The sequence below is a fragment of the Lipophrys pholis genome (genome assembly GCF_963383615.2).
Source record: "Lipophrys pholis genome assembly, chromosome: 15".
NCBI classification, from domain to species: Eukaryota; Metazoa; Chordata; class Actinopteri; order Blenniiformes; family Blenniidae; genus Lipophrys; species Lipophrys pholis.
The window spans coordinates 8,406,221-8,431,333 of NC_137642.1; the positions used below are offsets into that span (position 1 = coordinate 8,406,221).

A 25,113-nucleotide genomic window follows, 5' to 3' on the forward strand; every position below is an offset into this window, starting at 1 on the left:
TGACGAGCTGCTGGGGCATAACAAGCACCCCCACAGTGTGTTATGACATTGCATTTCTGAACACGCACGGCCACAATGAGTATCAGAGATGTAAGAATCCAGAGGGGCTCTGAAACACTAACTCAGCAGGGTGTTACATAAGTAAAAGAGTAACAGGAGGAGTAACTGAACTCGTGGAAATCTGTCAGATAACAAATCCAAATTAAAGCGTTCTTTCCGTCCTTCGTCTCTTATGTGATTATTAGGAGCGTGGGCGCAACAAGATGAACAGATGGCGGCAGTAATTATCCATTCAACTACCGTTTTAAGTACTACGGAGAAGGAGAATACAGTGAGACGAGCTCCCAGCAAACCACAGAAAATTAAAGTATGCACAAACGGTAAGGAAGTTTGTGTTTGGTTTGTTTTTTCTTAGTTGTAATGAAGCTTCTCGGAAAGCCTGATTATTACACTTCAAAATCATGGCACACCTGTAAGGAACATGCATTTGTGGGATGAGCAGCTGAACATATTCTTACTTTTTGTGCATAGTTAATAAAAGCACAACCTCAGAGTTGTTGTTTTTTTTCCCCACCATTTGTTTTCTTTTCCAACTTTATGTAAGCAAATGAAAATACATTTTTTTTTGTTGTTTTTGTTTGTGGGGATTGTTTTTTACTTCGCTGAGGCGCAGAATATGGGCCAGAGTTAATGTCTGAAGTCGGTGATGGCTGAAGCAAAGAACACCAGATGTCATGACAAATATGCGGTTTGCAGATATCAAATATTGTAATAAAATCGTGACAATGACAGGAGGGCCTCCTAAGGTGAACAGTGTAACTCAGACAACACTCAGCAGTTCTCTCACACACGACTAACAGCAACAACAATGCTTTTGGTTAGTGAAAAAGTAAAAAAAAACAAAAACAAAAACAACACAATCTTGAGTCTTTGATTATGCAAATACACTCACAATACTTTGTAAACAAAATATACACAGACATACTGTTCCTCGGTCTCTAAATCTACAATAGAAATCTTTCCACTTTTGGTTTGTCATTTAATTTCAGTCTTACTCGTGTATTTTTTTTTTCCTCCATATATTTAATTATTCTACTCTATTTACAGAATTGATCTATGGGAAGTATAGTTTTTCTTTTTTTTCTCTCCTTTTAAGTCAAAACTAAAAGGATTATCTCGTAAACGTGTTGCTAAGTTAACAGCTCTTGTCAAAGTGCAAGACCGTGATGGAGGGAGGGGGGGTGGGGGTGGTGGTGGAGATACATGAGCCCAGTCAGTGAATCACTCAGCAGCTCTGCTCTACCAGCATGAAGACTGACATTACATTACTGCTGATGGAGTAAACACACAACGCAACCTCTTCCTTATAAAAGTCCGCCTGTTTCCAGTTTTTAAAGCCGCCGACTGTGATGGAAGATTACGGTCGTATTTAGTATCTGTCCTCTCGCGCCTCTCCTGGATGGTTGAGCGATGGCAGGTCGAAATCTGTTACTCGGCAAGAAAAAAAAAAAAAAAAGAGTCTACGAAAAGAAAAGCAGCCGTCTAAAATGAAGCCACACAAACGGAGAAAGCAACATTTCTAAACACATAGGCATCAGACAGGCGTTTCTTTTTAAATATGACTTTCACACATTGATAGTTATAAAATTGTGTATTAAAAAAAAAATGGAGTCCTGCCTTTTAACATCTTTGAACCATGTTTTCTAAAGAGTCTAATTTCATTGATTTGTTTCATCTACGCCACCAGTGATTCAGTCTTTATTTCCGAGCGTTAAATCTTGTTTCACGTCATTTAGACGGAGCACATAGTCACATTTGTACAAGACTGAGAGACTTTAAACTGCTAAATTTCAACTTTTACTGTGTTCAAACGTTAAAATGTTTTTTTTTCTTTTCTTCCAGTGAAAGCAGTCGTTGAAGGCCTGTTTACTTCACATACTCCAATTTAAAAAATTTGGGGAACTAAGAATTTATATTTTGTTCCGAGCATAGATTGTATTTTTTCCACCAAAATAATATTTATGTGATGGTTTTAGGATCATACATTGTCAGCAGTTTTATCTTTGAAAAATTCATGCAAAGTGTTTGGATGAATTAAAGAGGATTTATCAAGAAAAAGACAAAATAATAAATAGAAAAACCTCACGACGGGACTACTTTTATGCCCTTTAATTAATATTCCTGTCACATTTTCATTTATACTGTATATTCTGTAAAGGAATGTTTATTTAGGTCTTCTTATTTTTTCTTGAAAATTGCTTTATTAAACACAAATTTATTATTACTTTTTAGGTGAAGATATTTACTTATTGACACTTAGGCTTTTAGTAAACTCAACGTTTTCCGGTGCTAGCCTTTAATCTGATTATCTTTCGGGCTTTTCCTACACGACAGGTGGTGAACTGGTGGCACACTGGCTGATGTCGCTTTATATCAATCTACAATCTTCCTCTTGAAAGTACAGTATGCAGCAATACAACACATCTGGGTCACAATAGCCGTACGTTTACATCCTCAGGCTCAATGCCGCGCACACATATGGCAGTTCCACTTACTGAAATACACACACACACACACACACACACACACACACACACACACACACACACACACACACACACACAAACTTCTTTTTTTTTTTCTTTCCCACCCCAACACTCACCTGGAGCAGAAATCATTTTCACATTGAACAACAGAACGTCACAATCCAGATTGTTAATGCATGCAGCATGTGAACACACCATAGTCCTTGTCTACTTAAGTTTCTGTTACAGGGTCACAGGTGTTTTTCTTTTTGGCAGAGTGTAAATGTTGAGCTACAAGTAGCCTCTTAGCCTGAAGGTGATTGGTGTTGGGTGTTCGTTCAGGCCCGTGTCAACAGTTCCCCTCTTTGATACAAGTGGGAACTTGGAGGTGACATCATTTAGGGAGTGAAATCTTCCTCGTTTCACTGCTTCTTCCTCCGCCTCTGCATGTGAAGTTGCTCCCGCTGACAAATCCTTAGTAAATCTGTGACGTTAATAGTTGCAGCTGAGGCATGTGAAGTGTCCCATGGCTCACGATTCTCAGTTTAGTGTGCAGCAGTGTTTTAATGAATATTTACAGAGCCACAAAAAAAACAACTATAGGAACAGAGAGACACACAGGCTTGGCACTGCTTCAGTATTACCACATAGACACAGACTGCAGAGTCTGTACAACCGAGTGTGAGTGTATGCGTGGGGGTGGGGGTGGTCGGGTTTGTGTGTTTCTGTTGTGCCCTCCTTCTGTCTTCGTCAGACTCCTCCTGTTCCTCCTCACTGCGTGGGGGAGCAGTCGTCTAGATCCAGCAGCTCTCTGACCAGTCTCTCTCCAAACTGCGCTCGGCTGTAGCGTTTGACCGTGTAGGCGTCGGACATCTTGTAGAGGATGTACGCGTTATTGATGGCAATGCTGATGCTTAACCAGAATACCTGCTGCCAGGTCTTGTTGGGCTTGTGGAAGATAAAGTACCTGTGTGTGGGGGGGGAACAACTGCTTTCAACAGAGTTTCTATATAAAGACGTTTTACGCTTTGAAAACCAGGTGCAACTGTTTTTAAAGGGTTAAAGCCAGCCCATCACTAGTCAAGACATGAAAAGCTCTACAGTCACACACTCAATCAGCTCACTTGCTACCATCAGATACATTTAAAAGCAACTGAAATTTAATTCTGTGACAAATAAAACCATCCTGGCTACAAAAAGCTATAAAACAAATGGAATACCTTTAATGCTACTCCTATATATACAATAATAATCATCATAATGTTGAAGCGCTCCCGTTTCTCACGGGTTCCAATAATCCACAAAACGCTCAGTAAATGTTTTGTCTTGAAAACTTTTTAGTCAAACGTAGGACTTACTTGCTGTATTTATCATCATATTTGCAGATGTAGCTGAGATGAGCAGCGAAGGCCTCAACCGCCAGGGGACACGGGATCTCGCCACTTTTCCTCTTGATGATCATTCCTGTCGAAACACAGACGCCACGGACTGAGAGTGAGACGCGTGAAGGAGAAGACCGGATTTAACTCTGGGAATTCTTTTTTTTTTCTCTTTTCTTCAGATTCTCTGACCAAAAGAACCAGAAAAGGGAGCAGACGTGAAGCTGTGCATTATTGTGATTTCAATGCTTTCTTGTGGATTTAAATGTAAAAATCTAATATTTGCTAGTTTCAGGAGTTTTTTCAGTCTTTTTCCATAGTTTTTTTTTTAAAGAAATATCAAATTGTTCTTGTCGTCTTTGTGACATTTCCGCTGTGAATCTACACGACTGGATAACAATTTTCTGACACTTTCTTATAGATTCTTTTAATGCTTCATTACAAAAGCCATGTTGGCGTTATTGATAGCTTTAGAAAAGTGTTTTGTTCTTTAAGCACATGATGAAAAACATTCCCACACACACAGAGTGGAAAATCAATACAGGATGATAATGGTTTAACTGATGTGGAGCCTCGCTTTCGCGAAGCTCATTTAATGACTTAATGAGAGCGAGTGCACACACACACACACACACACACACCTACAACTTAGTTTGAAATGTAACAAAACTGACTGGATTACGCTATAAGACGATGGGAGTATCATGATCCTGTCGCCTCCTGGAAATGGATTATCATGGATTAGAAGCTTTCATTGATTCTCACCGACGTGAATACTAAGTGGCAACCGTACCTGATGCGAACCCCAATCCAAAGACGGCTGTAAAACTACTTTTATTTTCACCCCGAGCGTTAACCTCGCTCAATCTGTTGCTTGTTTACGATATTACATTTAAACATAAATGCAACTCCTGCAATGATTTTGTTATTTTACCTTCTTTTGTTGGGGAATAGGCATTGCTGAGGAACCTGAAGTGTCCCTTGTTGTACCAGCTGATCAGCGACATGCTGCCCTTCATCGTCACGCGCGACTGTCCGCGTTGCGCCGGCGTGGATCCGCAGACCAGCATGCTTTGCGGCAAGCCGGTGCAGTCGCTCTTTCTGGTGCTCAGCAAGCCACAGCAATAGATGTCTGGAAGTAGAACAAAAGGACAAAGGCAACGTAAAGATTCGATTCTACGCAAGAGGCGATACCAAGTGTTTCATATAGTTGGAATGACAGTGGACACAGTGCAGATGCAACATCACACAACATCTCTTTGTCCACCGGCTGAGCCTTTGTTTCTTACGTGGATGAACAGAGAAGAAACAATCATGTGGCGAACCACTGCTGATTTTTAATGTTTTCAATTTGTAGACTGATTTCTATCAGGATGGTACTATGAGTCTATGCAATTGTGTGTGTGTGTGTGTGTGTGTGTGTGTGTGTGTGTGTGTACAGGAACTGCCGTAGAGAAGTGCCCAGTAATTAACTCGGCTAATTAATACTGCAAGATAAATTTGAAAAACAAATGTTGGACAATGCTTTCACAAGCTCAGAGCTGTTTTACTTAACTGATCAACTCGTCTTCGTCACATACGAGCGAGGAAATACCAATTCTATCTACGGTCCTCATATTTTAGTACGTTTACTGATCTCTCAGTCATTGTGTCGATACTTGAAAACAACAAAATATTTGTAAAAAGGAAAAGAAAAATTCTAATTTGCAAGTAGAGATGATGAGATAATCAGAGCAACCTGATTAGAGATTCTCTCTTTTTTTTTTTTGTTTAGCTTGTTATGACGTGTCAACACGGTCCCACACAGTGAAACTATTGTCTCATAATTAAAAACAATCTAATGAGCCAGAAAATCAAAGCTTTGAAGATTGAATATCAACCTCAAAGAAGTCTAATTTCCCCACTTATCTTCAGTGATCAAGTGCGGTTCAATCTGTGAGGGGCGTCCCAACCGCTCGGAAAGTCCCCGTCTTTCCAAAGTCATCACATCTTGGTTGTACGACATTTTTCAAAAAGCAGTACAACCAACAGTCACTTAGATATGCATAACATCAATCAGGGTTCATGCTTGTCATGTGTTGAAGCGAATGGTTTTGCAATGAAGCGTCCGCTAACGCGCCCACTTTACCAATTGATTGTTTCGAGCCAGGACCAGAACAAAGACTCTCCACAGATGCTTTATTTTCTAAAGACAACGCGCCGGCAGCAGTTGTTTCCAAGCTCAGCTGAGATCGATCTTGGAACATCTGAAAATCATCCATCTTAACCATTTTTTTTTTTTTTTTTTTTTTTTTAAACTTAACATAAACTGTGATTATTATCCATTTTTCACTGAGATTTCTTCTTGTTGCAGGTGTTTCTGAGTCACGAAAGTGATTTAGAAGCAAGGAACAATAAACGCCTGATTGGGCTCGAAAGTCAGCCGAACTGAAGGCAAAACAGAGACACGCTCACATGCGACTGAAAATCTGTTGGAGGAGAAAAATATGAAAACTGCAGTCTCAGCCAATCACATCTCTGAGCAGTTTGGCCTCAAGCATGTTCTTATCACGCCATCAATAAAAATAAATAAACAAATAGAAAATGTTAAGAGAACAAAGGGTGAGATGAGGAGTGAGAGATTACAATCAGTACGTGGAAGAATAAGATGAGGGGGCGGATAAAAGAGAACAGTGGAGGAGGAGGAGGAGGAAGAGTTTTTTTTTGTTGTTGTTGTTGTTATAAGGCAGGTGACGATAGACCTGATCTCAGCTGACACGACCGTTTTGCGCACCTTGCTTGCTGAACTCGGTGAACAGGCTGAGGCTGGTGATGGACGGCCCGGTGAAGACGATGGTGTTCTTGCCGGAGATGTTCTGGCAGAGCTGCTTGGCCACCAGGCTGTGGAGCTGAGGTTTGTTCTTCAAGGTGGCCAGACCGTCTGTGCCCTGGCCCTCCTTCAGATGGACCGAGATCTGCCGAGTGGGCGGGTTGAGACATGGAGATGAAAGTGAAAACGAGCTTGAAGCGAACAGACTCCATTTTGATTTTTTCCTTCAAAGCGCCATCTTATCAAATATCTAGAAATGTAACCGTTCCGGAAGCTTCAATAACAGTGTTACACTAATATGTTTGTTTCTACATTAAACAGTGAGGGATTGACAAAAAAGATATCATTTTTTTTAAATACGATGGCCAGTATGCTGCTTCAGAATAAGTTGGAGCTGCTTTTCCACTGTGAACAACCACAAATTTCAAGATGCAGAAGATAAAGTATGACGCGGCAGCTGGTTTTCCTAGAAAGTCGCTACCCACTCTGAACAAAGCGGTAAGCGTGGTGTCCTTTTGATACGCTCTGCTGCAGCTCATGAGCAACATGGCATTAGTCTGATTGGGGAGCATCTATACTGGACCTGTAGCTATTAGACTAAGTAGTCAGTGCAGGCATGTGTGTATGCGTGTGCATGTCTTGTGCATCTCTGTGTGGTGCACTGGCTAATGGAATCTCATTGATTCGCTCCATTAACTCATTTTATTTCTTGGATTTCTCTCTCTCTCTCTCTCTCCCTTAACACAAATCATTTAGACAGAGTGCTCAATGGAGGCACATGTCAGCGAACAGCGGGCTGGTAAACACTGAGTGACTGCCAAATGGCTGCAGTCACAGTGAATACTAATGCTCGTTGGTAAATGGATCTGATAATGGAATAAGTGATCAGGCACAAAACTTGTTGTTTTACACAGGAGAAGCTGGATGGGAAGACATCATGGTTCAATCATTACTTTACATTTCATATGAGAAGAAAAGGCAAATTTCCATTTTCTTCATTCGATTAAATCTGGCTCAGGCTCACAGTTAAAAAAAAAAATAGTGTGTGTTAATTGCTTCGTTCACTTAAAAGATATTCATTTCTTATATTTGATCTCTGTGTTCAATTTTATCCTCAGCTTTTGTTGCTAAAGTTGTCCTCCCTGCTCCTCCTGTGTGTTTGTATCCCCCTGCTGGACATTCAAACGATGTGATTTGGCCTCGTCTCTTCTGAGTCATGTGGTTCACACACTGTACGATGGAACTTACCTGATCCTGTCCCAGATTATGATCTTTAACTGTTTGCAAGCTATAAATCTGCTATGCAGATTCTGCTACGTGCCCACCCCATCACAGAAAGTTGTTTCTTCTGCTCAAACAGGCAGTGCAGGTTGTAAAAACCCATGAGACACATTTGGGGCTCAGTGATATGCAGCTTATACATAAAACTGACTTGACTGTGGTTTATGGTTTAATGTTCGGACGTTGGCTGCAGCCCAGAGAAGTCTGTACCCCCCTTTTTCTAATAATATCGCCGAGACTGGTTGCATCTGCTGCATCAGTATATCTATGTATTCATGCTGCACTTAATCTTTGTCTGCGTCTTTCGACTGCTCCAGGTCACCCTATCCCCTGCCTCCTCTAAATCTCTATGTCCTCATTTCTTATATCCATGAATCTTCTGAGGTCTGAGTCCCCCGATCTCCTCCTTTAATCCAATGTATGTGCACCATGTCTAAGCGCCAGTTTAATATTCTTGTCGGTGAGAAACGGTTTGAGTTAAATACCCCAATAAATGAAACCTTTGGATGTATGTTTGAAACTGCCTTTGCAACAACAATGAATAAATCTATTGCTAATCCAGTGCTATGCTAAGACAACTGACAGAAACAATAAAGTGTTTCCACCGCTTTCCAAAGCAATGATTCGAGGGCATACCTGTCTGTTAAAGCGTTTAATGCTCATAATAGCCATTATAGATCCTCTTTCGTCAAATAAAAATTATCTGAAGCAGAAAAAAAAACATATCTAACCTATAATCCAAACATAAATCAGTTCAAAAATTGTTTATGAAATTAAAGTCTAAAATTGTGCATATGTAAAGACACAGACAAGAATTTACTGGCAGTGACAGCAAGTTAATCTGCCTACTTTTTTTTACTGTATTCTTCCAAAACTGTTTTTTTTTTTTGCATTTATCCATGGTTATCCTTCTGAGGGCAAGACAAACCATTCACCAATCATATGACGAGAGCGTTGCAGGGCAACCGACATTGCAGGATATAAGACATCTTTTACTTCACAAGACATTTAACAACAAAAATAGAATTATTCTCATAAGACTGTTAAAGCTACAAGGAGCTACTGCCGACAGGCTAAAAACCAAATACAGGTTCAGAGTTGAATGTTGCATGATTTTGCCCTGATGACGGTATTTAAGAAGTTGTAAGTGCCATTTTTATCAGCAAAAGTTATATCAGTTGTCAATGAAAAGAAGAAAATAACTAAACCATTAAGAAGTTTAGATTAACAAAGAGGGAACTGTGGCTTTGTTTGCGTGACATTTAGGGTGTTTTTGTACATGTGAATGGGACAGTAATAGTCTGGATTAAGTGCTTGGCTTCTCTTCTGTATCGTCAAGAGTCTGAGTGGATTAATAATCTGAAAATGTTTGTTTTTTTGTTGGTAATCGATTAGTCAAAAGTGTCTCACTTAGTTTGGTGTTTTTCTTCTGCGGTACCTATAGGCTACTAGTTGTCAGCTTAGTGTAAAGTCAGGGACGCTGATGGGTCTAGTCAATGCAAAAAACAAAACAAAACAAAACATTAAAAAAAAAAAAAAAACACACACACAGAATGTTATTTACAGGACATTTGCACCGTGAGCTATTTCTGTCCACCAAACTCTCTCTCTCCTCTCACAGATCTGGGATGTCTGCGTAACTAGGACACCGTTTCCAAAAAGAGGTGTTGATGTTGAATTTTTAATATGATTTTCCAGCACTTCAGTGAAAACCCAGGGAAGAAGTCTCAGAGACTAAATCCTAACAAACTTGGAGATATAACAACAAAATAAAGCCTCCGCCCAAAGATTGTGCATGCAAGATATCTACAAAACTCTCTATATTGCACTTTCCGGAAAACTTCTATCTGTTTACTTTCAAAATTCAGTAAAAAAAACAAAGAAATCATTTATATACTGTATGATATATTCCAATTGACGTGTACTGAAAGTTTAAAACTGACCCAAATCACACCCATCTCAAGATTGAAAGCTTAAAAATGACTTTACTTCAGATATATATTTTATCTGTAAAAGATTATGTGATCCTGTTACTTTATTCACTGCCACCTTAAGTGACATTATCCTACCAAATACATTTATTCTTTTATACAAAAAGGTGCCTTACTGCATTCACTGGGCATGTGTTTGACTATAAATACACTTTCACTAGTTTTATATGAACACGACATGTTCAAATTGCTCAAACAAGTTTGTTTTGTGCATCCTGATCAGTTCAGCGTTAATTTCCTTGCTCGGTACTATGAACTCCCGAGGAAAACATTTTTGTTTGTCAACATATTTTTCAGAAAACCTGTATGCGTTGATAATATCAAAAGAATAAGTGTACATCATGCCGTTTTTGGAGATGCCTCCTGGTGCAATATAATAATAAATGCCCTAAAACATGGCTGTGAATTACCTTTGAGTTTAATTTGAACTGAGATAATAGCCACTGTAGTTTCTCTCCTCAGGCTGATGCTGGAAAACACCTGTTGCTCCCCAGGGTGCAAGATTTCTGCAGCCTTGAGTGTGCATGCTTTCTATAATTCACCTCTACAGTATGGATTCGATGTTAATGCTACTTCCCTCCCAACACGAAGGCTTTCACTGCTGTTTTCCGGTTTCGGGTCTCAGTACCGTGATGTCTCTGCTCGTCTTACTCAAAGAGTGTGTGATGCCATGTAAATAAATGTATGAAATTGTGTCTTTTGTGTGACACCCCTACTTCAGAATCTGCACCGTCACTGCTCCATTAATATGGAAAAAAGGAAAAGAATAAGAAAAGAAACATTTGTGTCACAAATTGAGTCACATGGCCTTTTTAATACAAGAGCTTACATAAATATGAAACACCAGTAAAACAATTTACCCTCAAAAAAACAAAGAAATGTGGAGAAAAATAGCAACACACAAAGACTGTTTATCTCGTGTAATGGCTTTTATGCTGGTCAGAGATCAGTCAGGTGGTCCGTCAGGTCTCCTGCGGTCTCAGGATCGCAGCCTTGTTACATAATGTGAGTGGAAGGTTGCATGAAGGTCAGCGTTATTAGTGTGCACAGCGTCTCGGTTTCTGATGTAAGAGCGCACATCTAACCCCCCAAAAAGCATCAGGAAACCAATATATTACCCAGAATGCGCTTCTCAAGTTTGATCAATTTTTAAAAACCATTTGCTGCATTTTTTTTCCATCTGCACTTGAAAAGCCCACAACCTTGAAATAAACATGAGAAGCGATTTTCTTCTTTTTGGCGTGCGGCGCACTAGTAATTGGTAGACTCCAAAATGATTCAACGTCTACCACCTTGGGGATAAGATTTGTGATTTGGTGAGGATCAAAGTCTGCAGACATCCGTCTTCCATATTTGATGTATAATATAAGTTGGGTTTTTTTTAGGGTTTTTTTCCAAGAAGTTTGCAAGCAGCAAATTAAAATAGAATCAAAGCAGACACGTCGTTTCTCTCTCCGACTCTGCACACCGGAATTAAACCCGTCTGATGTGTCACTCGACAAACTGGGAATTTGTGTGAGCTCACCTGACAGATGAATCCAGTGGATGTGCACTGTCGAACCCACAGGCTGAACTTCCTCTTCTTCCTCTTCCTCAGCTCTCTTTCCGTACAGGTGGTGATGAAGACTGGGTCCTCGTCTATTAAAGGCTCGTGAAGAACCTGCAAACACGGAAAGGCTAAATGTTTCTGTACACACGAGTTAGAAGATTTTTTATATAACCGTGTCACAAGTACAAAAGGTGCGAGTTGGGGGAAAAATAGCCTCGACGGGGCTTTCTGTGTGGAGATGGCGGGTGATGTAACAGCCCAGTTACAAAGTGGAGAGGCAAGGCTGCCAACTGAAGATCCTCACATGTCTTGTAAGAGTGTGATACTGTGTGAGAGGAAGAAACACTCAGCAGAAACACTATTTCAGCTGCGCGGCAGCTCGGAATCCAAAAGCCCTCTGAGACAATCACTTCTCTCCCTTAAGCCTCAAGGGTTTTCTTTCCATTGTCTCAAACGGAGATTTGTCCTTGAAGTACCTCTGAACCAAATCCATCAATTTGGTTTCAAACTCACGAGTAAGAAAGCATAACTGAAATGACGGAGAAAGTGATTTATGTCGTGCTGTGTACAGGATGGGTTTCTATTTCGGGAGAAGGAAAAATGGTCCAGTTTGACTTGCGGGGGGGGGGCTTTACTGTGCAGTGTCTGCATGTTCTACCTGTAGGAATTCTCTAGTTACTCAGACAGATGGATGTACAGAAGATGGGTGGATGAGAAAAATGTATAGTTCTATAACAGCTTTAAATAAAAGAAATATTGTTTCTGTATTGTTTTTCTCTAGTTTCATAAAAGAAAATTGACTAAAAAACAAGGTCTACAAAATATAAATATCAATAGATATGTGATTTATCAAGAAGTAAATCATCTGGTTTCCTCTCGACCTAACAAACTATAAATCGTGAGTACACATGACTCATTTTTACTCATCTTACTTTGTGAAATCATTGTTCCATAAAAGATACGAGCTGATGGCTGAAATATGTCCGTCTGTAAATTCAATAACAGCTACTTGACCAAGCAGCCATTTCTCAGCTCATAATTTTGGACACAGACTGCAGCTCCACGTATCCGGCATTTTGTCAACACTCCCAAACTTCCACCCTTTATCTGAGGTGATTTACTTGACCTTCACCATCACCATCGTCATCGTCATCCCCATCAAGTTGATTTATAGAGGGCTCTCTAGAAACACCGTTTCACAAAGTGTTTTGACAAAGAAGAAACGGAAAACAAAACTACATTCAAAGTGGAGTTTTAAGTCATTTGTAAAAAGGCATTTGAAATTTCACTTAAAATTATATAAATGAGTTTTAAGGAGCTTTTTCAAAGGAAGCTTGAGATTCTGCCAGCCTCATCTCCACAGGCACTTCGCTCTCAAGGAAAGAACGTTTTTAAATCATTCCTAAATGTACAGAGCGACACTGCAAAGAGGTTAAGATAGAGATTATGTGAAACGTTACAGTTGGAATTAACAGGTTATCACTTGCAGGGGTTTTTTTCTTTTGTTTTTTCCGTCAGTGTTTCTACAGCACAAATATTCAAGGACACTAAAAATATCCACCTTAACACAAAACATTCAGTGCATTTATATAGCCAAACTAATTCCAATCAAAACAGCATGAGTGAAGATTTGGCCTAACTGGGTTGAGAAAGAAAAAGAAAGAAAAGGAGCCATTTGCTCTTTTACACGGTGAACTCAGCAGACCTTTCACACAAACAATCCTTTGTGACAAGAATTACCAACACAAAGCAGTCGCTCTGGTGCCTGGCCAATCTGGTGCCGAGCGATTAAAAATGAAACACGGGAATACATAAAAAATGCATCAGCATTGCTCAAAGTTAAAGTTTTATGACTCTCCACCTTTTAAACAATCACTTTGACACATGGCAGAGCTACAAAACGGTTAATCAGGAGGTCAGGAAAAAAGAAAAGAAATTATCTAATGCAATCTTTAATATAAAGGGTTTTTTTTTTAAGTAATTGCAGCCACTTTTTATAGTTTCGACAGTGCGGACATGATGAAGATATCATAGTCGCAGCTTCATAAGTAAAGAAAAATTAGCCTCTTTATTTTTTAATGGTACCATCTCCCAGACATGCTCGCCGTCTCTGAATAATCAGCCTGGCGTGAGATCAGATACGGAGGATGAATTTCCAGATGAAGATTACAGCGAGTATTTAATAACTGGCCCACATTCACCAATCTGAACCTGCACAAACACAAGCAATAATGCACAACAAATATTTGCAATTCAGATCCTTCCTTCCCTCCTCCGTTGTCATCCAGGTCAATCGTGATTTGACTGCAGCAGCTGCCAACAAGCGAGCACTCCTCCAGAGCACCAATATTAATAAGTAATTTCCCAGTCAAATACAGAGTTATGGGTTATTCCATTTGAAAATGAGAAAATGAATGAGGTTATCAACCCACTGGATGGATGAGATCACCCACACCACAAGGGGCCTTTTTGAGAAATGTCCCAACCTGCAGCAGCGACACGCTCAAGGTGGAAACATAAGCACACAAATCCTAAAAGTAAATCATTTGCATAGGTTCATTAACCCCATATTGAATAAAGTAAGCAAGACAATCCATTTATCGGCTTACTGCCTCTCAGTGGATATCCAGCGAGAACTCCCAACAAACGCTCTTGAAGACTTTACAACCTGCGAATCGATGGCGAAGCAAAGCATCATCACGTCATCTGAGCGACCGCAAACAACTGCCAGACTGCCACGGGGAGAAAAAAAAAATACAAAATATGAAACACGTCTGCGAATAAAAGCTGACACATCGCGTGAATATGCAGCGCAAGTTTGTGCACATATGCGCGTTGTCTCACACACACAAACATGCTGAGTGATGCCGAGTGGCAGAAACTTCCAGGTCACAGAGTCTCACACATGGTGAGATATTATGTATTTGAACTCCGTGTCACAACACAACATAGATGGATCACACTTCCTTGGACAAACAGAACACGACTCTGAATAATTCGCGCATGTGGACTTTTATCATCTTTCCACACGTGGAAAACGACTGGTGTTGCAAAGGATTGCTGATTCGGTTCATGTTGACCTTCCAAAATCTTTTTTTTTTTTTTTTTTTTTAACCGATGTACATTCATAGATTTATTCCAGGTATTAAAAAAAAAATTAAAGTTTTAGTTATAAATTTAACTTACTAATTCAGAAAAAAACTAAAAAATAGCATCCCTAACCAAGATAAATGTTGTTGGGTTTTTGTCCGCTATAGGATATTAAATCTATCATTTTCCACAGTTTATAGAGATTATCGACACTTTTCTTGGGAAAAGCAGATTAAAATCAGTTGAAGCCCGAAATCAAACAAGCCCATCTATTTCTTGCCTCCCTTCTCAAAAAGTCAGTCATTAAATGAGCTAATTACTTTTCCATTGTTCGTGGAGCAACAGTTTCCATCTGCGCTGTGCCTTTCTGTCTCTCTGCCCCGGGCACACAAAACCAGGAGATAAAACAAAGTGGCCTCAGCACACACACACACACACACACACACACACACACACACACACACACACACACACACACACACACACACACACACACACACACACACACACACACACACACACACACACACACACACAGATTTAAATGGACTGAGCGCGAGCACAAAAACACATTCTAGCCAATCACTGAACACTCCTAATGAAATGATCTCAACAATATATATATATATTTTTATTTTTTTTACAGTGTTCATTTGGTGAAACAGCACAGCTGAATTAGTCGAAGGAAATGTCCGTATTCCCAAACGCATCCCAACTCTGACGTCACTTTCACAATGACGCCTTATTGCTTATTCTCCGGAGGGGCCAAGAGCAACTGAATCAGCCACTTTCCAGTACTTCATTAAATTTTCAAAGCTAAACGTTGGCTACAGAGATGATAACACGTGCTGTGGGAATACAGTTAGCAACCTCTGGTTCTCTCTTTTTAATTAGATTCTGAACATCCGGCGTAAAATCTATATTATTCTTAAAGAAAAAAAAAAAAGTGCAGTCAAATAGGAAAACTAACACTTTTGGCAATACACTTGTTATGAAAGACAGAACATTTTGGTTACTCGTGTCTTTCTTTTTGACACAAAAATACTGAACTCCAGTAATGTAGAAGGACGGGTATGATCCAACCCAGGTGGGTTATTTGTGGGCCTTTTCAAATAGCTCTGCAGCACTGCAGCTCATCCAGATAAGAAAAGTGAAGTAGGAGTGGAACAATAGTCCGGCCTGCACAAAAATAGGGAAGCACGGCCGGCGCTCCACTGGCCCAGTTGCATAACGGTAGAATAACCATATACAGCGTAACACAGAACAAGGAGTCTGTTAGAAATAAGTGCTATTCCTGCTGTGCAGACAGTTTTCAAGCTGGGACTCCAACAAGGAGCTGTTTAAGTTGGTTTGACCCAGTTTAAGATAAATTCCTGCACATTTCGATTTTATTACAATCATTTCTTAGCTGCAGGATTTGAGTGAAGCTGTATGTTAAATGAAAACTAAGTGTCTCAGCATTAAATGTATTCATGAAGTTACATTTATTTATGGAATCCCAGACTGGTTTAGAAAAAAAAGAAAGTGCATGCGATCTGTACACACCTGAGTCTGTGAAGGTCTGAAGGTGCAGCCGAACGACTGCTGCAGCGAGTCCAGGAAGGGTTGGATCTTGTACAGGCCCTGGTTGCTCCCTTGTGACGGCCGGAACGCCACGATGTGGAAGTACTTGAGGATCTTCTCAAATCGCGACTGGCTCATCTTCAGGGCGATGCTGCGGTTGCTGAAGAACCCCGAACTCCAGATGCTGAGCACCGACTCGCAGCGCTGCACGCTGGTGGAGATGACGAAGCCCAGGAAGGCCTTCATCTCCTGCGCGGTGACGGGGCGCCAGCCCTCGTCCGAGCCGAAGCGCTCCTGGAACTTCTTGGCGTACATGTTGGTCTGGGTGACCATGTTCTGGATGCAGTTGTCCGGGACGAAGAGCTGGAAGAAGTCCAAAGCCGTGGCAGTGGCTGTCATCTTCTGAGCAGGACCTGGATCGATGAAGACAAAAAAAGAAATTGAACTTTCCCTACAGTGAGAGAAAAAAAATCGATTTCGTTCAGGGTTTTCTATGTGGACTTTGCATGATCAGAGACAAGCGTGCCAATTATATTGATGACCAAAATGCCAATAGATGTAAGTTCATGTGTTTTCACATAGTGGCAGCTAGTTTAAGGTCCGGTCGCCTAAGTTGGATAAAGTAGGACAGGCGAATGAATGGAAACTAGACTGAGTGCCAATCAGACCTCCCCTTTGTGTTAACTCACAGCAAAACTGTCCCTTCGTACCAAGCTTTGAACTTTGTCCCGAGCCTTCAATATGATTGATTTTGCAGAATAAAAAGTTTCACTTTTGACACAGGGAGACACGATAAAATGTGATTTGTTCAGCCGTCACGGTCGAGGCTGGGCGGGATGCATAAACACTCTCCCTTGCACACATAAACTACTACAGCAGATACAGTCGCACCGACAACACGCGCTGTTTGAGATCTTGTTGGAAGATGGCACTGCGTTCATGCACACATGATACGTCTGGATTTTACATAAATCAGCCACTGCAGCTTTTAGTGTTAATGTCAGGAGCCCAGGGCAGAGTTAGAAAGTTCACACAACATGACAGCCAGCACATTGTGACGCTTGTCACAGCGTGATGCGTCGGTGCCTCTGGAAGGTTTCAGTGTCTCCTTGCTGTAATGTTGTGGCAGACAAATGAGTCAAATTCATGTTTGAGAGTCATCAAGTCAAAATAACCTACAAAGAAAAGCGTGTCGGAAAAGCTAAATCTTAGAGGTGGTTTCTACTTAATCTGCTGCGTTTATGCATTAAACTAAAAGGATCCGTTAAAAAAAACGGCAAAATCACACATGGAGCTGACCGACCGATTATTGCCACTTTTCATCCAACCAGGTGTGCTCCCACTCCGGGGGCATACATCTGCAGCTGCATGAAAACATGTGGAGTGACTTGACTAATTACAATACACACACACCCACACACACCCACACACACCCACACACACACACCCACACACACCCACACACACCCACACACACCCACACACACCCACACACACCCACACACACCCACACACACACACACACACACACACACACACACACACACACACACACACACACGCACACACGCACACACACGCACACACGCACACACACACTATATCCTCAGATGCCGAGCAGCATGGTGACGTGTGGAGCACTGACTGACTGCCACCGTTCAAAAACATGTCTGTGTTCGGTTGATCGTATGTCTGATCAGGTTTGTTAAAATGGACTTTAGGGCTCCGCTATGCGATGAATGATCACCTGTTTAGTCCAGTTTATTGTCTATTAGGATCCCCATTAGCTCCCACAAACTGGTTGCTCGTCTTCCTGGGGTCCAATGATAAAAAAACAAAAAAACAACAACATTTCACCAGACATTAAAAGAATGCATTAAAAACACATTACAGTGTCATCTGTGACAGGTTCCAGCCAAGGCCGACCAAAACGCTGGTGGTAGGATGACGTTACTGAGTCTAAAAGTACCAATAACTGGATATTTATGATAAAAGTAACTGGTATTGATGGTTTTGTCCACTGAGGGATTGATAATTGCAACAAGAATGTTTTTGAGAACGCTTCAGAACAACCTGCTGGTCTGCAAACTGACACACGTATTTGGAGTTTATGTAAAACAATGAATGAGGAATTTGAATTTTGTGAAAAAGAAATCACTGTACTCATTATGGCATGAAAAAAAAATGGCTAAAATAAAAAATTTAATGTTTTAAGCAATGGATGATCAACGCCGCGCACTCTCAGTCACACTTAACGACAATTTAAAGCCAGCGATTATCCATTAACCATTAACAATGATAAATGCCTATTGTATTGAAATCACATGCTCAGCAGGTGAAATAGTTAACAAAAGTAGGAAACTGATGAGGATGAACTTCAAACTTTGCCGTTTTTTCCCCCCCAGATCCTGATATTTACATGCCATTTAAAGGCTCCGTGCCTTGAAGTCTTGAGCTGTTGTTTCGAACGCCACACAGTCGATACACAAAGCGATGACTGGCTCGTGTTTGCTCAAGTAAATTAGAGATTCTCTCCGAGGTTGTTAGGTCGCACGACACAGAATTTGGACGCTGAGCAGAACAACTCCAGGCTCAATTGAACAGCACAATCTCATTATCTCCGAACAGCCACAAAGAAGGTTTTCACTCTCTCTCTCTCCCATTCTCAGCAGCTCGCTGCTGCAAACACAGTAACACAGGGAAGTTTTTTGTTGTTTTTTTTTTTTTTTTGTCTTTTGCTTCTTTCTTTGAGTGTTGACACATACAAGATTTCATCCCCAATGTTTACACTGTTAAAAGCGTGGAGGAGGACGGTACCACAAAGTGGAAAAAGAAAAGAATAGACTTTGGAGGACAAGCGCGCCCACACAATTGAAGCTCGTGGACAAAGCAGCAGAAGTAGCCTGGGCACGGCTCAAAATTCACTCATTTGCATCCCATTAGGCTTGAAAGCTGAAAGTAAAATCCAGCATGACTTTCAGGCCACTCCTCAAAAAAAAACAACAAAAAAAAAAACATTAGACACTCAGACTGAAGGTCCACTAAGGTCGAGTGACTCAACTTACCTCAGAAGGTAGCCAAGAATACTACCTAAAAGAAGAATACATCATTTTTTATAGATTATGAAACCATTTCATGTGCTGCTGTGCAAATACCCTCGTCATCTACAGACTTCTTCCGGTACAGTTGATCTCAAGCACAGCCTGCGTCGCTACCATGAATTTGGACTAAACGTTTTCATAATTCTTATTTGGCTTAACTAATATAATCGAATGTTAAGTCTGCGCGGGAATCCTAAAAATATTCATTTCCCATACTACTCGCTAGGGAGGTTCATCCGGGATCTACAGTGTGTACAGACGCAGCTATAATCCACGGTGGTTATCAGCCGTTGGAGTTTCTCCATTGCCGAGGGACAAACATCTGTCTCGTAGGGCTTTAATAACCGTGGATTTAACAGCGAGAGATTATTGAGTATTTGCCGCAAATAAACCCTTTACGTAGGAAAAGCGGTCTTTGAGCTCTGTTTTTAGAGGAAAATAAAGAGAGAGTACTTGAGATGTTGAGAGTAACTTCATTAACGATCAACACTACAAGAGGCTTTGGAAAATAAAATCAGCCTTTTTCAGTGACAAGTAGGACACACCTTTATGCCACAAAAAAAACCCCATAGTATGTTAAAAGAAAACAGAGATTTTGTTACCAACAGTTTGAGCAAATTGACAGCTCGGAAAGAAATCCATCTATTGTCTGTCCAGCTTTATGCTGGAGCAGATCCCACTAGAAGAGGAAGGCAGGTAAACCCCCGGACTACACACAGGAGATTTAAAGTGACAAGTTGACCTTTAATACAGGTTTTTGCAGAAACAAACCAGAGGAAACTCAAGCACGAATGGGAAGATCATAAAAAAAAAAATAAAAAGGCCCTAAAACTGTCTCCAAGCATCAATATTCTTGCTGTGAGGCAGGAGTATCAACTATTACACCACCATGCACCACCTGAAAAAAAACCAACCTATTTAAATAACAGTTGTCTAACTCCCATTTCTTCTACTCTTTTAAAGTATGCATGTGCCGGTACTTGGTGAGCTCTGTTATAAACCGTGAAGGCCTACGGCTGAGGTGTTGAATCCTGGTCCTGGAGGGCCACACTCACGATTCAGATGTCTCACTGCTCCAACACACCCTGATAAAACCAACGTGTCATCACCGAAAGCCAGGTGTGATCCAAAAAAGCTTGCATGACCAGGATTTGACATTGACCTAAGGCTTTTGCCATCATCACTCATGCATATCATCTGGCTTGTTGTCATTAAGAATGTTTGACATTTTTCTCATCTTTATAGTAGATTGTATTTGCAGAGACACTGTGTGTATGCTGTTAAATGTTTTCGCAAAACACAGGCAAGATGGGAAGAAATACATGCCCTGACAGATGACTGACATATGGTGGGTACCACTAATCTATCAGCCACGCCCTGCAAAGTGAATGAATAAATAGCTTCTTACGTCGCAATACGGTGGTTATATAATCTTCGATGTTGCATGTACGCATCAGAATCCCCGGGCCTGTTAAAATAACACAAGCCGCACACCGTATGATAAACCATCTCACACCGAGATGAAGATAACACATGAACCCCCATCCCCCTGTGTAAGCCAGATTTTTTGCTCTTGCCAAGAACTCGGCGTGGTTTCGAAACTGTGCACCTGTTCGAGAGGCAAAAAGGGAGGAGCCACAGCTCCGAATGGCCCGCATGCACACACGGCCGTCTCGTTTGAATCCTTGCGAGCGTTTGTCGGGAGGTTGACTCGATGCCTTTTGACAGTGGCTGATGATTTATGTACAGGGTGCACAGTGTCCGAAGAGTGGAGCTGTCACATCCACACTGCGTCAGCACATTGACAGACATTCAAATTGGCTGTGAGGCAGACAGGAAAGCGACAAAAGGAAGATCGCCAGACAGGTGGCGAGTTCGAGAAAAAAAAAATTCTGACTCGTAATAAGAATATGTCACTGTGAATCACAGTCCGGAATTTCCTGGGAATACACAGCTTCAGCAGAATCCTGGGCATTAGAAACCTGTACTGGCACATATTTAGACATGTTAGATACCTAAGGAGCACGCATGTCTCAAAAAAATAAAGAAGGCCCCAGGTTTGAGTTGGAAGCCATTTTTTTTGTTTATTTTCCATGTTCTTCTAATGCATGTCTAAGTTTTCTTGTGCTACTCTGGCTTCCTCCCTACAGTCAAAAAAAAAGAAAGAAAAGAAAACCGGTACATTTAAGGCTAAATTGTATAAATGGACTCTGTCCTTGCCCATGGGCAGCTGGGATCGGCTCCAGCGCCTCGAGACCCTGAGTTAGATGAAGCACTTGACAAGATGAATGGACGGCTGGATGAATGCTGATGTTTAGGATGGAGTCCGTCTTAACTGTTCAGGTTGATTAAATCCCAAAATGGCTCCAGTTTTCTTAAGGTCTGAAGTGTGATTACGTTCTCTGGCAGCACCACGTCCAGGCAGCTCTTAAATCATTTCAGCCCCGACACGGGATGACAGGCTCACACTCTCGCTGGCCCGCTCTTGCGCAAACACACACACACAAACGGCATTTTAACAAATCCAGCCAGACTGTATGAAGCAGACGGACACACCTGCTGCCACCCGAGCTTAGGTCAACACGACCGCGACAGTCAAATAGAGCAGGACACTCCAGAACGTGGGAGCACAGAACATCCTGCAACCGTCCTCTAATTAAAGACTCTCTGATGGTACCCTGGTTCACGGTTATTTAAGGGGGGGGGATTAAAACAGGAATTACTCCATAACTAGGATTTTATTTCATTTATTTATTTTTTTGTTAAAAGCAGGATTGTAACAGATGGCTGGAGAAACTATGCTGGGGGAAAAAATGTTCAATTAAAAAGACTTTTTGTGTGATAAAAAGCCTAAAAGCCACCACTTTTGATTTCCAGGTCAGGAGGCAGACACAACAACTGAAAACCTTTATGTCATAAGAGGACGTCCTCTTTTGCTGTGAGCGAGGAGTGTAAAATGAATCTGACTTTGGTTAGTACGACTTCCTGCCAGTTTATCTGTGGTTGGTTGTGTGCTTGGGCTTTTATCAATTTGTTTAAGTGTGCTTCTGGGCTGTGAGTGAGAGCAGACTGGGGCCTGGCCCATATCTGTTACAGCCATATGATGTTGGTGCAGCTCCAAGTCTGCAACATAGATAGAGGAGCTCCACCAGCGAAAGCTGGAAAAATTGACAACAAATCCAAATGTAGCCTGGTGCACCATGAATCCAAACTGCAGCGGCTGATGCACACCGCGGTGAATGATTGATAGAAGAACAGAACTGTTAGGACAAGGAGAGAGAGAGAGAGAGAGAGAGAGAGAGAGAGAGAGAGAGAGAGAGAGAGAGAGAGAGAGAGAGAGAGAGAGAGAGAGAGCAGTGTGGGTGCATGCTGTTGTTTCACTGTCACGATTCACACATACAAACGTCTCCTGTTTGCACACAGAGAGAAATCAGACAGAATCAAGACACCCAGCACTTTCAATTTATGGGAATACTCTTCAGTTCATGGTAATTAACTTAACAAAAGGCAGCCTTTGTGCATCAGTTCTGCATATAGATGTACAGCATATGCATGCATATCTCTGTAGATCCAGCAGAGGCACCATGCTGTTTGTCTAAATTAAACACCATGTACCCCCCCCCCCCCCCCCCCCCCCCCCCCCACATCCCCTAATGCCGGCCCAGCCTGCCAGCATGTGTAGCACAGCACCAAGGGGTGAAGTATCAAAGGCTAAGCGTGTGTCATTAAACTTAATACAGCAATTAAGGATGCGGGCTCATGCTTCTCTCTGTCTGTCACTGCACAGATGAGGATGAGACATGCACACTCTTGTGCGGAAGCAAAGCAGCTTGTGTGTGTGTGTGTGTGTGTGTGTGTGTGTGTGTGTGTGTGTGTGTGTGTGTGTGTGTGTGTGTGTGTGTGTGTGTGTGTGTGTGTGTGTTGTGTGTGTGTGTTGTGTGTGTTGTGTGTGTGTATGTTTCAGAGCTGCACAAATGGCCTGCTTGACCTGGAAAACGTGAAATTGCACTGTTTGGTTCCTGCGTCTGTCCGAAGCAGGCGGCCAATGTGCACGCATGACCTTATTTGTGCTGCATGTCTCACCGTATGTCTCTTTGTAGGGCGGCACGGTGACATCCTGCAGGGTCTCCGTCCAGCCCTCCTCCTCCGCCTGGCTGCGGGATAGAGCGCCCGGGGGGCCGGCCCCGCTGCCCCCGCCGCCGGGGACACTTCCCGCTCCCCCGCTGTGACCACTCTCCTTCTCGCCCCGCTTCTGGTGGTGGTGGTGGTGATGGTGCGGCTCGTCCTCGCCTACCTCGGCTATGTAGTTGTCTGAGTCGGAGTCTCCGGAGGTGCTGTAGAAGGGATTGTCGCTGCTGTCATCGCCGGACTCCCCGAACACGTCGTCGGATATCTGCAGGCTCTCGTATCGGGAGCGGGCCGCTTCCAGGAGAGACAGCGCCTTCCGCCCGCACTCCGCCATCTCTCTCCGTGCTGATGCTCTTTCTCCCTCGGTCCTTCCTTCCCCTCCTGTCTCACCCTTTCACTACGGCTCCTGTTGGCGTAAAAGTGATCACGATCTTGCAGGAGCGGAGACGCGTGCGCCTTGAAAGTGGCGGCTGCGCCCTCCTCCTCCTCCCTGGGATGAATTACGACCCTCCACCTGCCGGCTCGGATGCGGAGACCCCGCCGGTCAGAGAAAAAAAATATATAAAAAATGTGTGGATCCGGGCAGAGCTGTCCGTTTGAAGGGTATTAAAATATGTCCGCTCCCTTGATCTGCCTCCAGCAGCACGCGCACAGGGCTGAATGATCAATAGTTATGGCTCAGCAGCAGCAGCAGCAGCATCCGGGGTGGGCAGCAGAGTAGTGGCTGCTGCTGCATCACCTGACCCCATCTTGCACTGTCATCCAATAGGACCTCAAACTGACATTATTATTATTATTATTATTATTATTATTATTATTATTATTATTATTATTATTATTATTATTATTATTATTATTATTGGCACCATTTCACAGAGCCTGAACAACAACCCCCCTAATTTTTTTATTTTAATTGTGTTTGAAAGTAGCAATTTATGGTTAAATACTAAATTCCCGTGTCTTTTTTTTTTTTTAATTTAAGATGTAATGGCTAATGGCTGTTGTGTTGACATACAGAGACAAAGGAGAAAAAAAAATATTTTTCTTTTTCTTATAAATTGTTTCTCGGAAATCACAAGCTGAAAAATGAGTCACTCTGACCATCAGATGCTGCCCCTCGTGACAGACCTGCCACAAACTGTAACAACTCCTGTATTAGACCAACCACACAACACTGTTTAACCCAAATGGTATCAAACTAATTCAAGTTTTTCCACATTATGCATTAGGATCCACGGGGAATAAAAATGCACAACTTGTGTTGTCCTTTTAGGGCAGGGGGTCCATCTTCTACATTGCATTATCCTGCACATGTGCAGGGTCATGGGGCGCTGAAGCCATTCAGCTTACTGTGAGGTGAGGACAGGATGCACCCTGGAAAGCGCAACAGTCCATCACAGGGCAAACACAGAGAGACAGATAATCACACACACTCACATCCACACCTATGAGGAATTTAATGTCACCAATCAAACTCACATGCATGTTCTTGGATTTTGCATGCAGGTTTATGACATAATTGTATGCACTGCTGGACAGTAGCAAACTAAAGCACATGGAATACACATATAACACGCAATTTGCTTGGTGCCCATATGTCAGCTGACCCCCACCAGGCCTACCAAACTCCTCTATTGTGTGGAGAAAGTCTAGCTGAGACTGCTTTCGCAGGAACAAGGTCAACTCACTTCCCTCAT

The 25,113-nt window shown here is 41.9% G+C and overlaps 1 protein-coding gene across 1 annotated transcript; it reads right to left on the bottom strand.

The window, feature by feature from the left end:
- Nucleotides 1-2,290: 2,290 nt before the first annotated feature.
- On the bottom strand, nt 2,291-24,105 carry pgbd5 (piggyBac transposable element derived 5). The gene is made up of 7 exons (XM_080482218.1): nt 23,372-24,105; nt 16,170-16,600; nt 11,511-11,645; nt 6,678-6,858; nt 4,839-5,036; nt 3,884-3,989; nt 2,291-3,492 (listed from the first exon to the last, which is right to left on the bottom strand). The coding sequence occupies exons 1-7, from the start codon at nt 23,748-23,750 to the stop codon at nt 3,297-3,299; spliced, it is 1,626 nt and encodes a 541-aa protein (XP_080338344.1). The 5' UTR covers nt 23,751-24,105; the 3' UTR covers nt 2,291-3,296.
- Between the last annotated feature and the right edge of the window lie 1,008 nt (nt 24,106-25,113).

Coding starts and splice junctions, on each gene's coding strand:
- pgbd5 (XM_080482218.1), bottom strand. CDS start 23,750: ATGGCGGAGTGCGGGCGGAAGGCGCTGTCTCTCCTGGAAGCGGCCCGC. Junction 11,646..16,169: donor TCAGACCTTCACAGACTCAG/GTGTGTACAGAT, acceptor CCGTGTTTGCAG/GTTCTTCACGAGCCTTTAAT. Junction 3,493..3,883: donor TATGATGATAAATACAGCAA/GTAAGTCCTACG, acceptor CCCCACACACAG/GTACTTTATCTTCCACAAGC.